We start from the raw sequence: 14437 nt of genomic DNA, 5'->3' as shown, positions 1-14437 counted from the left end.
CAATATCAAGAGCTCAGATGGCAACCCAGTTCTAAGCAAAGAAGGGAAGGCAGAAAGGTGGAAGGAGTATATAGAGGGTTTATACAAGGGTGATATACTTGAGGACAATATTATGGAAATGGAAGAGGATGTAGACGAAGACAAAATGGGAGATAAGATACTGCGTGAAGAGTTTGACAGAGCACTGAAAGACCTGAGTCGAAACAAGGCCCCGGCAGTAGACAACATTCCATTAGAACTACTGATGGCCTTGGGAGAGCCAGTGCTGACAAAACTCTACCATCTGGTGAGCAAGATGTATGAGACAGGCGAAATACCCTCAGACTTCAAGAAGAATATAATAATTCCAATCCCAAAGAAAGCAGGTGTTGACATATGTGAAAATTACCAAACTATCAGTTTAATAAGTCACAGCTGCAAAATACTAACGTGAATTCTTTACAGACGAATGGAAAAACTGGTAGAAGCGGACCTCGGGGAAGATCAGTTTGGATTCTGTAGAAATATTGGAACACGTGAGGCAATACTAACCTTATGACTTACTTAGAAGAAAGATTAAGAAAAGGCAAACCTATGTTTCTAGCATTTATAGACTTAGAGAAAGCTTTTGACAATGTTAAATGGAATACTCTCTTTCAAATTCTGAAGGTGGCAGGGGTAAAATACAGGGATGCGAAAGGCTATTTACAATTTGTACAGAAACCAGATGGCAGTTATAAGAGTCGAGGGGCATGAAAGGGAAGCAGCGGTTGGGAAGGGAGTGAGACAGGGTTGTAGCCTCTCCCCGAAGTTATTCAATCTGTATATTGAGCAACCAGTAAAGGAAACAAAAGAAAAATTCGGAGTAGGTATTAAAATTCATGGAGAAGAAGTAAAAACTTTGAGGTTCGCCGATGACATTGTAATTCTGTCAGAGACAGCAAAGGACTTGGAAGAGCAGTTGAACGGAATGGACAGTGTCTTGAAAGGAGGATATAAGATGAACATCAACAAAAGCAAAACGAGGATAATGGAATGTAGACAAATTAAATCGGGTGATGCTGAGGGAATTAGATTAGGAAATGAGACACTTAAAGTAGTAAAGGAATTTTGCTATTTGGGGAGTAAAATAACTGATGATGGACAAAGTAGAGAGGATATAAAATGTAGACTGGCAATGGCAAGGAAATCGTTTCTGAAGAAGAGAAATTTGTTAACATCGAGTATAGATTTAAGTGTCAGGAAGTCGTTTCTGAACGCATTTGTATGGAGTGTAGCCATGTATGGAAGTGAAACATGGACGATAACTAGTTTGGACAAGAAGAGAATAGAAGCTTTCGAAATGTGGTGCTACAGAAGAATGCTGAAGATTAGATGGGTAGATCACATAACTAATGAGGAGGTATTGAATAGAATTGGGGAGAAGAGGAGTTTGTGGCACAGCTTGACAAGAAGAAGGGACCAGTTGGTAGGACATGTTTTGAGGCATCAAGGGATCAGAAGTTCAGCATTGGAGGGCAGCGTGGAGGGTAAAAATCGTAGAGGGAGAACAAGAGATGAATACACTGAGCAGATTCAGAAGGATGTAGGTTGCAGTAGGTACTGGGAGATGAAGAAGATTGCACAGGATAGAGTAGCATGGAGAGCTGCATCAAACCAGTCTCAGGACTGAAGACCAGAACAACAACAACATGGGAAAAATGCTAATGAAAGCCATGGACCTGTGTTCAATTTCTGGTTTGATACTGATTTAATCAAATCTTTGGAGTGGAAGGTAAAAGGAAGATAGGGTTTAATGACAATGAGTTGATTATTGTAAGCTCAGATTTTTGCAAGGATGTGGAAGGAAATTGGCCATGTTCTTTCAAAGGACTCTTCCTGGCATTTGCCTGGAAAAATATGAAAAACCGAAATCAGTATGATCGGATGTGAATACGAATATAAATTCAGAGTGTTCAGCATTGATGTTTGCAGTACTGACAACAATGATCAAAGGTTCTGAGCACAGTATGCGGAGTATGTGACCGACATCCAACATCAAATGGAAACATGCATGTGATGCTGGCATGACACTGTTGTTACATTTTGCACTATGACACGAACATTAATATTCCACATATTTACTCTGTTTTCACATATGTGCTTATTAGTAACAGTAATTGAGCTGAATTGTTTCTACTACACTGATGCAATTCGAAATTTGTCAAAGGAGGATAAGTTATTTATCATAAGTTAATATTGTGCCACAAAGTCCTCAGTCCAGTTATCATACTAATATGAGCAACTTTGTGTGCTGATTACAGTGTGCGATTTGCAGGGTGGTGGTGGAGGGGGGGGGATGGGGGGGTTTTCACCCCCTCTGCATCAGACCATCCCCTCATCTGGTTTTAGTTTATGCATCCCAACCTGGGATGTTTATTTCCCATGCACTGGAGTAAAACTTTACATATAATTTAAATTTGTGGAGCCGAACACTGAAAGTTTTTAGTAAGTCTTACTATTAATACTATTAATATGTTTCAGTTTTCTAACATCAGAATAAGTACAGCTTTTCACAAATGTGCCTCTACTTTTTGAATTCCTCTCGTATACCTGTATGTAGATGGTTTTGTAAACAAGCTTTATCTATAATGTACTTTTAAAGATATAACAAGGGATGGCTTTTCTGATAGTGCATACGCGTGAATAGTGAGTTTCGACATTAACATATATTTATAAATAGCTGTTTAACCATGCGTAACGCCACGGCCCAAGCTAGCAACATATATAATTCTACTAACCCCGTAAGACATCCCCCCCACTGGTAAAAGCACAAATCGCACCCTGGCTGATTAATATTGAGACGTGGTGTAATAAAGAGCTAAAACCATAAGGCTAACTTATGTGACCACATGGCCACAGATTTAAGAGACAAAAGCTAGACCAATTCTGTAGTGTGGGATTTTGTACCAGTCAATCTGTTGAACATATACACATTTTCAATAATTTTTACTGCAGGTAAAAATAACATGAGTCTGAACCTCCAGGTTATAGTGGTATCCAAACCACTGTGCTTCTTTTAAAGCAGTCACAATAGACAAATGTAGTACTGGTGCCTATGGCACGGAGAGGGAATATATACCACTAACATGTTAGTTTCCCTATGACTGAAGGAAGACTAAAGATGTAAAAACACATAGAGAGTAAAAACGGAGTAATTTGATGAACATCGTAATTCCAAAGTTGATGTTTTCAGGACAAATAAAGATGGTGTTTAAAAATGCTGCTGCAGCATAACTGATCAAAACAGATGCACACTAATATGATAAAGTGTAGTGCAAACCTAAGAGTAATTGGCTCTCCCTTCCTTTCTTATAACAAAAAAAATAGTGACACTTGTAAACTCTGACCTGGGACACTTGTCACAAGCAAGCAAAATGTTCTTGCATTTATCTGTTAAATGCACAATGATTAGTCCATTACAAATATCAAATGTGAATTATTAAGATGCCAATGACCCATAGGTACAAAATAGAAGATACTTCTGAGCAGGATCTGAGCAGGATCTGTCTGTACTAGTGATATACACTCTTCAGCCAGAACATTATAATCACCTAGCTAATACCTGGTATGTCCACCTTCGGCATGGTTAACAGTAGTGATGCATCATAGCATGGAAGCAATGAGGCCTTGTTAGTTCGCTAGTGGAAGCTGCCACCACATCTGCACACACAGGATACCTAATTCCCATAAATTCCAGGGAGGAGGGCAATGAGCTCTGATGCCACATTCAACCGCATTCCAGATGTGTTCGATCGGGTTCAGATCTCCGATTTTGGGGGCCAGCACATCAATTGGAACTCACCAACATGTTCCTCAAACCACTCCATCACACTCCTGATCTTGTGACATGGCGGATTATCTTGCTGAAAAATATCACTGCTGTTGGAAAACATGATCATCACGATGGGGTGTACATGGTCTGCAACCACTGTATGATACTCCTTAGCTGTCATGGTGCCTTGGAAGCCCATGGAAGCCCACGTAAATGGTCCCCACAGCATAATGGAGCTGCTGCTGGCCTGTCTCTGTAGTTCAGTGCCATCCATGAGTTTCTCCACAAGTGCAGTAGACCATTTTAATGAAAATTTATTATACTTTAATTTTTGACAATACTTGGTTGTAACAGCCAAGTAACTACATACTTTGTGAATGTTGGATGTATGGAAAGCAGATGTAAGTCTTAAGTCTGTAAATAGTGGAAGTTTAATTTTAAATCTTGTACATAATCTGACTGTTCTTAACTGAGGATCACTGAAATGAATAATTTACTTTAATTTTTGACAATACTTGGTTGTAATAGTCAAGAAACTAGCAAATATCTGAATGATGGACTTAATGAAAGCAGATGTAAGTACTAAACCTGTAAATATTAGAAGTTTAAGATTAATTCATGTACATAATTTTACTGTTTATTGACTGAGGATCATTAAAATTAATGAAACTCAAGTTTTTCTAATTACATTTTTGTAATGTGTTTATCTGATATGTTCCACACCCAGGAGGATTCCCTCTTTTATGGGTCTATGGAATGAATAATTAATCTAATCTAATCTAATGGTCACAGGCCCATTTCAGTCATAGTTGCTGTTGTTGTGGTGTTAACATTGGTACATGCATGGGTCGTCAACTATGGAGGTCACCATTAGGAGTGTTTAGTGCACTGTGCGTCAGTGCGTTGTGAGTGTCAAGAAAAACGAGGTAATGGACACGATAAAATCAAAAGAAAAATAATAAGTGTGCTTACAGAGGATTTCATGACTATAAATACGAAATATGAAGAACTTTGGCAGAAATATCAAGAACTGGAAACGAAATACAAAGAGATAGAGCGAGATCATCGTCTAGCACAAGACAGTGTTGTTAACCGTCGTTCTGCGCAAAAAACGTGGCGTTTGCCGAAAAAAACAAACAAACAGACAGTGAGTACAGTTCCGGCGATACCGCTAGCAAATAAATTCACAACACTAGACAAAGACTGTGATAAGACAAAGAACAATGACGAACAAAAATCAGTGACGAAACTTCCAATCGAGTGCGCAGCCAAGAAAACATCTAATACGAAAAATAAACCAGTGAACATCAAACGGCGAGTTGTTGTACTTGGTGATAGCCACGCCAAGAAAATTGCCGAAAAAATAAATGAGTACAGTACGTTATTCACGGCAACAGGTATGACGAAACCCAGTGCACCTTTGACTGAGATAATTAAGAGCAGCAACTCACTTAATGAGCTATCTAAGAATGATGCCGTCATAATCATGGGTGGAAGTAATGATGTATACAGAAATGAGAGTAAACATGCGACCCGGTGTTTAAAAACTACATTACTTGATCTGAAAGTTCCGAACATCATAGTTACTAGTTTGCCTCACAGATACGACCTGCAAGACAATTCCATCGTAAATCTAGAGCTTGCAAAAGTAAACAGACAGTTCTACAAAATATGCAAGTCCCAACAAAATGTAACATTTCTTGATCTTCCAGATGCAAGAGATTTGTTCACGAAACATGGACTACATTATAATAATGCTGGCAAGTCATACGTTGGCAAAATGCTAGCGAAATTAATACAAAAAGATGACGACGTTGCAAGAAAACCAATTACTGTGCAACCAGTTTCGACCAAGGAAATGGATAAACGAGAAAACAATTTCAAAATCGCAGCCACAGCGCCAGCTCAAACAGGAACATCACGTCCAGAAGATGAGACGGTGCCAGAACCAGCCTCAGAACATACAGCAAAGACTGAAATTATCGTCAAGAAAACTGTACCTACTCATCATCCAGATGCTCACACACAGGGAAACTGATGAAGGGGGCCAGTTCTATCCGAATTTGGGCCAATACAACGAATCCAGAACAAGCAGTCAACACTCAGGTGGACGTTCCGTTACTTTATAGTCAAATTAGTTTTAAAGACCCTCTACCTAATAATATATGCAGTAGTAATTTCATTACACACTTGAACATAAGAGGTCTGTCTGAAGGAATGATCAGGAAGCTTTATGATATAGAAATTTTGCTAGAAAGTGTGAAACAATCTGTGAAAGTAATATGCCTTAATGAACATTGGCTAAAATCTGAAAATATCAGTCTCCTAAATAAACTTACAGGTTATAAACTGGCTACCAGCTTTTGTAGGACCAATGGGTATGGAGGCTCTTGCATATTAGTTCATTCCACGGTAGACTATGATATCAGACAGAATTTTAGCCATCTGAATGAAGAAGGCACATTTGAAAGTTGTTGTATAGAACTTAAAGACTATAACACACTAATTATCAGCATATATCGCACCCATGGGTACCATATAAGCTCTGTATTTTTAGATAATTTTGATACATTGCTACATAAATTAAAATGTGACAAACTGTACAAGAAAGTGGTTATATATGCTGACTTCAACATAGATGTAAGGACTGATGACAAATTTTCTTCACACTTAAAGAACCTGGTAGCCACAAATGGGCTAAATCTCAATTTCGATCAGTATACAAGAATTACAGCAAGCTCTGCAACATGTATTGACAATATTGTAAGTAGTTATAATTATTATGTAAAAGAAAAGTTTCTTCTAGATTTAGGAGTATCAGACCATAAAGCACTATTTGTATCACTACCGAAGCAAAATTCAGTCTGCACAACAAAAAGATGTAGGAATTTCAGTCAAGAAAATGTGGAAGTATTTTGCAAAAAACTAAGCCAAACCAAGTGGACAGTCAGCAAACACACTTCCACAAGTGACAATTACAATAACTTTTTAACTGAATTCTTGGGTATATTCAATGAATGCTTCCCTTTTGTAACAGTGAGGACCAGGTCCCAAAAAAGTAGATCCTGGGTAACAAAAGGAATTAGAGTGTCTAGTGCTACTAAGAGGAAACTGCATATGGAGGCAAAAGTAAATCGAAGCCCTCAATTTCTTAAGTATGTAAGCACATACAAAAAAAACATTTGACAAAATAGTTAAACTAGCAAAACGTACTGCAAATAACGACTTCATTTCAAAAGCAAAAAACAAATCAAAAGCTGTTTGGTCAGTTATAAGAAGTGAAGTCGGCAATGAGGCAGAGAGAAAATGCCCTTCTAAAATAGTGATAAATGGTAGAGCTGTTACAGAACCCAGTGCCATTTGTGAATCATTCAATGACTTTTTCATAAACTGTAACAAATTTGGTGACTGTTCACCACCAAATACAAAGCCCAATATGACAGATAGCAATTGCACATGTTTTAAGTTTTCTCATGTTTCCATCTCAGATGTCATCAAAATCATAATGTCCCTAAAAAATTCAAAATCTGCGGGGTGGGATGAGGTCCCCACTGAAATAATAAAAATAGTCCGTCACAGTATTGCATATCCACTCTCTTTCATAATCAACCAATCATTTGATGAGGGATGTTTCCCAGATCGATTAAAATATGCAGAAGTTCGGCCCATGCATAAAAAAGGTAAACAAGATGAATTGGGCAACTATAGGCCAACCTCACTGTTACCAATTTTCTCAAAAATATTTGAAAGAGCTGCATGTGATCAGATTGAAAATCACAATTCATCTAACAGCATTATCTTAGGCAATCAATATGGTTTCAGAAAAGGCCGCAGCACAATCCATGCAATAAATGAATTAGTCACAAAAGTCAGCTGATGTCTTGATGATACAATGTGTGTGTCAGGCATCTTTTGTGACCTGTCCAAAGCCTTCGACACAGTAAATCATGACCTGCTTCTCCAAAAATTGGCACGCTATGGTTTTCGAGGCAAATCTCTTAGCTGGATGTCATCATACTTGGCAAACAGAAAACAAAGAGTACTTATTAACATCAACGGCAAGAAATTTCTCTCTGGCTGGAAAAACACTCAATTAGGTGTTCCACAAGGCTCAATATTAGGGCCACTGCTTTTTCTATATTATATTAATGATATGCCATGTCAGGTCCAGTCTGATACTATCCTCTATGCAGATGACTCAACAGCTGTAGTCTGTTGTAAAAATGAGGTAGACCTAATTCGTCATATTGAACAAACACTTGGGGAAGTGGAGGCATGGGTCAAAAACAATAACTTGACATTAAATTTTACAAAAACAGAAATTGTTCATTTTACCACAAAACAATCTGCACAGTCTATAAGTGAAATAAGGTATATGGACAAAAAATTAGAGACTGCAGACTGTGTCAAATTCCTTGGCGTGTTAGTCAATAAAAACCTGTTATGGAGTCGCCATGTGGACAACATACTGGGTCGACTGAATAGCCTTGTATATATTATGAATATCTTGTATAGTATTACTGATTTAGCTGTAAGAAAAACTGTATATAATGCATATTTTGTTTCAGTCATTAGGTATAGTATAATTTTCTGGGGGTCTGAAAAAACAAATTTACTTAGAGCTTTTAGACTACAAAAAAGAATCATCCGAGCAATGGTGGGAGCAAAACCAAAGCAACACTGCAAACCTTTATTTGTAAAACTGGATCTAATGAGCATTCCAAGCATATACATCTATGAAACTCTCACTTTCACGAAAAGAAACCCACAACTTTTTGAAGGCAACTTCTTCTTGCATCAATATGATACTAGACATAGAACGAGCTACATGTTACCTACCCACAGTTTAAAATCATATGAAAAAACCCCATACTATATGGGCATGAAATTTGTAAATAAAATATGGAAAGATATGGATGACCCAAATGTAAAAGGTACCAAAAGAGACCTGGAAAAATATCTGAAAGATAAATGTTACTATAGTGTAGAAGATTTCATGAATGGTAACAATGCATTATAATTGTAATTAAAATACCTCTTTGAAGATGTTACACCATGTATATTATTAGTTTATTGTCTATTTTTAGTATTGTTATATATAGTGTAAAACTGACAAGTCACCTATGTCACAATCTTTGATTGTATAAGGCATGTTATGTGATAATAAAAATTGAATTGAATTGAATTGAATTGAATTGAACAGACAAGTACTCTACCAAATATTAAAGACTGATGTTAGTTCCACCACAGTTTCCCACCTGTCTTGTTTTACCAGTCTGCCCAGCTTATGACATCTGACATCTGTAATGAGGGATAGCCAGCCCACGATGTCTGAACATGGTTTCACTTTGGTTTCACCAAGTGTTGAAGATAGTCCTCAAACACCTGACAAGTCATGCAGTTTCCAAGGTGCTCGTGCTAGGCCTTGGGGCCATCACAATCTGCCCTTGGTCACATTCAGATAGATCGATACCTTCCCCATTCTACACATGGAAAGTATGCTCACTGATACTACATGCACCATGTGTGTATCTCATTAGGAATTATTCCTCACCAAGTGACACTGCTATCACCTGCACACATTTATATTGATAGCAGGTCAGTGGTCATAATGTTCTGACTAAGCAGTGAATTCACATTCAGGAACTGAAGAGCACTTACAGGCAATGCTTATGCCACACCATGATCTCATGAGTGTTGAGGTCATTGCATGTTAGTGAAAACAGTTCTTTTCCTGCAGAGCTGAATGCTCACTCCACATATATTCTATTTCTATGGTACTAGTTATTGTGTTTAAGTAATTCAGTATGTAAATACTGAATGATTAATAGTTGCAAATGAAACAAATAAGTGTTAGTATGATGTTTTGTCAAGAAGTTGTACTAGAGAAGTGTTGAGAGACAAGATAAGAGCAGAGTATTTCAAGTATTGTAACTACAACTGATTATTAAGCACAGAGGCGCATTAGTACTTAAATATTTATTTTCTGAAGTATTACTCTTAAGTGATAGAAGATATTAAATACGTGGTCTTTTAGTAAAGCATCTTTGGCTGAATAGTAAATTGATTTTCTTCTTAGACTTAATCCTACAAGACAGTTCCATGTACTGTGCTCAGTACTGAACCATGTGTTACAACTAACCACATATATTTTCAAATAGTATTGCAAATCAACTACATAATGTAAATAGTTACTCCCATTATTAAAAATGTTGTTGTGACATATTTCAACAGTGAGTGAGAGCAGCAACTATTTTTTCATGTTGCAGTGAAGCTGTAACCTAGCTTTTCTTATTTCATCTGCTAAATTATCATAATTAAATGAACTATATCATATGGAAGAAAATAAGAACAAAGACACAAGCGAAGTTTAAGATAATACATAGGACAGATAAATTTATATTGCATATGTCCTATAACAGTCCCTCTATTCCTTGTTCTTACTGATTAATTGCTAAATTCAATTTAGAGAAAGTAAGTATTATTGTATTGTACATATGTAGTTGCTGGCCACTGTGGCCGAGTTGTTCTAGGCACTTCAGTCCAGAACCGCGCTGCTGCTACGGTCGCAGGTTAGAATCCTGCCTTGGGCATGGATGTGTGTGATGTCCTTAGGTTAGTTAGGTTCAAGTAATTCTAAGTCTAGGGGACTGATGACCTCAGATGTTAAGTCCCATAGTGCTTAGAGCTATTTGAACCAATATGTAGTAATTACTAAATCAAAGTGTGTAAAGAGTTACTTAAATTCAAAATTCACATAGTTACTTTATACAGCAACCATTCTGTGTATAATTTCTAATGATACTCACCACTGGACAGTTGGAATTGGACTACCATCAAGTTTGCACTTCAAGTCTAGAATGTCTCCCTCATCCACTTCAGCAGCTCTATCAAGAGGACGAGCAAATGATGGTGGTAGCTGTGTCATTGAAAGTTTGGAGCTGCTTTCTGCTTCTCCAACAAGGTTTGCAGCTTTTACTTTGTACTGAAAAATTAAGTATATGCTTTATATACAGAACAAAATAACAGAAAACAATGTTTGAAACTGAACAGTTCATTACATAACAATGAAATGTTTTAAAATTAGTGAGATACACAGGCATGTGCATTTGGGAATCTGTGCGGTTGCGTGTGTATATGTCAACTAAAGAAAGAACAAGAGCTCAAAAGCCAGTATAAATAGTGTTCTGTTGCATGTTTCTAATGCCACAGTCAGCTATTGGTGAGCGGTTACCGTTCCATTATTTCACATATTATTCCATCCAAGAATTCCACTGTTGTTAAACAACAGAGTAAGATACTCAAAAATAAACATTTCTTGTTAAAATTGGCATAAGTATGTATTTGATTACATACTAAATCAATACTAAACAAATAAGACTACTCAAATTACTAAATATCTTTTTATCATGGTAGTGTAGCAACAAAGATCATCAGTTACTGTCGGCGGCTGTGTTTATGCGAACTGTTAAAGAGATCATGCTCTGGCTGCCAGACGTGCTGGATTTTGGTTTGTTCACTGTGAGCAGTGTGAAGTTTCAAGAATGTTACAGAGGACAGTAATTTTTTGGTGATTATAGACAGATTTGTCAGGCTCTTCTCTAGCACTAACCAGTCTCAAGTACTAGCAAGTATCTTTTCTGTGTTTATTAGCTGATAAATGTTATTTGTTCCTGGTACACTGGAGTTCATATTTCATACAATTGGCTCAGAATATCAAATGCACAGTTACAGTTGTTTGGGTTGCTAACACCTAGTTGTGCTGACATTGGTGACCCAAACATGATCTCAGCCTGTGTGATCAGTCTACATAATCAGAAGAAGCAGGCCTAACTTTCAAGACTGAATAAAGAATATTCACAAAATGAGAGACAGACCAGATGTTAAAGTATTATCAGTATTATGACTCACTGTGCAACTGCCTTATTCTGGCCTCATAATCCTGTCTTATGACTCACACAGTTAGAGGTAAGCTTTCATGACACTACTCAGCCAAATCTGCCTGGTGGTCAGCCAGGTTGATCATCATTACGTAGCTGAAGCCAAAGATATAACTGCATCTCCTGGGTGAGATACCTGTGACAAACTCAAGGCGAAATTAATTTGCAGGGTTTTCACCTAACAAGGAGGGCATTTATGCCAAGTCCTAATGCAAGAAAATGTTGGTGACAGAAAACTGTAACAATATCTCAGGCACTTATGCAGTAAAGTAGACACAGGCACTGTGTCTGATACCTTACTACATACATTGTGGAGCAACCATCTTCCAGCCCAAGTGAAGGCTGCAATAGTGTGTCAGATGGAAATGCCATTAGACGCTACCACTGATCTGGCCTATAGGATACAAGACACAATGATGCTGACTTTGATCAATACAGTGGCAGCACCAAGCAATAGTACTTTGTTATCAGTGGTAACTCACACAGATTATAATTACCCTGCACACAGGTTTGACAGTCTGACCAAACAGACTCGACAACTATTGTCTCATCACAACTGCAGCAACAGCAGGGGACACTACTGCAAGAGATCGTGTAGTCATTCCTCATCAAACTTCCTGCCCTGAGTGGTGCCAAATCCCAGCAGCAATCTGACATATGCACCTCTGATTGCCAATCACAATCTCAGCCATTCATTATCAGCAATCGAAAGACGGGACAAAAATTTGTTGTTTAATCTGGTTCAGACTTGTTTACTTATCAACATACCTTAAAGTACAACTGCTGGCCACAACCTTCATTCTGCCTCACTGTAGCAAACAATTCACCATAGAGACATAGCATTCACCAATTTGTGTTGGACAAAGGACTGTGCTGTGCCCTCCTCTGGAATGTCATTGCCACTGATGTCACAGAACCCATTATTGGAGCAGATATCCCGATGTATTACCATTTGCTACTGGATTTGGTGAATGTAAGACACATCGACAGTGTAATAGGCCTTACAACTGCTGGCTTTTGATGCAGTGCAGCGATACATGGTGTCAAGCTCATACTGTCCATTCCATTAAAATGACTGATGGCCCACCAGTTTCATGCAGACATAAGTGATTAGCTCCTGACAGTCTGGCTATTGCAGTAGACTCTTTGGTCAAAGAAAATATATTTTACCTTCTAGCAGTCTGTGGTCATCAACTCTCCATCTAATACCCAAGAAGTATTACATGTGGCACCTATGTGGTGATTACCATGCACTTAATGCAAGGACAGTGCCATATAGATACTCAATCTATACAATGCTACCCAGTCTTGCTGGAGGTTTACTTAGTACATGCCACTGCAGAACAGCACCAGCACCAGAAGTCTTTAAACACTTTGAGCAACAAGGTGTGATTTTAATAATGCTAAGTGTGTATTTGGCCAACCACAGATTATCTTTTTGGGCTATATGATTTTGTCAGCAGGGTCACTACCACTTTCTGAGAAAGCAGAAGCTATAACGAGATTTCATGGTCTGAAACTATCAGGGAACTACATTGTTTCCTAGGAATGCTAATTTTTATTGGTGTCACCTGCCCCTCTTGGCCAAGATGCGAGAACCACTGACTGAAGCACTTCCTAGACCTAAAATTAAGGAAAATTCACTGATCCAGTGGAAAGATGCTGGAAAGCAAAGCACAAAAAATACCACACTCCTGGCACACACTGCACTGGACGCATCTATTCCATTTGTGGTAGATGCTAGCCAGACTGCTACTGGCGCAGCATTGCAACAGTTAGTTGATGTTTGCTTGACAACCACTTGTCTTTTTTTCATACTAACTCACACCTATGCAGCAAAAATGGAGAGCTTACGATTGAGGACTTCTTGCTGTTTATGAATCAATCAAGTACTTTTGCACCTAGCTGGAAGCCAGAGAGTTCACAATTTTTACCGTTCACAATCCATTTGTCTATTCTTTTGGATACAACAACAACAAATGCTCACACATTAGTACAATCATTACAAATGCTCATCACATCAGTAAAATCATTTTAGAGTTCATTGCCCAACTCAGCACTGACATCAGTCACATTTCAGGCATTGACAATGTGTTAGCAGACTATCCATCTCGAGTTAGCAATGCAAACAATGTTACTGACTTTGCACAATTTGCAAAGGCACTGAAATCTAACCAGAATCTCCAGAATCTACTGAAAGATGCATCACCCAACCTGGTTGACATTCCTGGTGCAGATATGAAGCTGTATTGCAATATTTGTAGTCAAAGGCCTTGTCTTTTTCTGCCACCCGCATTCTGCAGCCATGGTTTTGATAGCCTGTAGAATTTGTGTCACCTTGGTTTAGATCATCAATTCACCTGATATCAAAATGTTTTGCATGAAGTTGCACATGCTTTCAGTGTCAGCACGGCAATGTATCTTGTCATGTGCATGCACCAGTGGGAGATTTTCCCAGTATGAACACATGATTTGTGCATGTGCACATCAATATAGTAGCTCTGCTACCTCTGTAAAAATGGTTGGCACTATTAATTAACTGCAATCAACTGTTCACTAGTTGGCTGGAAGCAATACCAGCTGACAATATTTTGACAGAAACCCTAACCTTTGACTTTGTGTCGAATGGGATTTCACACTTAGGTTGTCTGCTGCATATCACCACAGACCATGGCTAACAGTCTGTATCAGAGCTATTTGTGTC

At 38.1% G+C, this 14437-nt stretch overlaps 1 protein-coding gene across 4 annotated transcripts in view; it reads right to left on the bottom strand.

Annotated features, from left to right (window-relative positions):
- The window catches only part of LOC126236930 (obscurin), a 681004-nt gene that overhangs the window by 202288 nt on the left and 464279 nt on the right, over positions 1–14437 (bottom strand). For all 4 annotated transcript variants that reach the window (XM_049946608.1, XM_049946610.1, XM_049946611.1 and 1 more), the window contains one exon: positions 10603–10778. In XM_049946608.1, the coding sequence (XP_049802565.1) occupies positions 10603–10778 (176 nt within the window). The remainder of the gene's footprint in view (positions 1–10602; positions 10779–14437) is intronic.

Source organism: Schistocerca nitens, chromosome 2 (genome assembly GCF_023898315.1).
Source record: "Schistocerca nitens isolate TAMUIC-IGC-003100 chromosome 2, iqSchNite1.1, whole genome shotgun sequence".
NCBI classification, from domain to species: Eukaryota; Metazoa; Arthropoda; class Insecta; order Orthoptera; family Acrididae; genus Schistocerca; species Schistocerca nitens.
The sequence above is the reverse complement of the archived record's forward strand: the minus strand, read 5'-3'. Positions and strand labels throughout refer to the sequence as shown.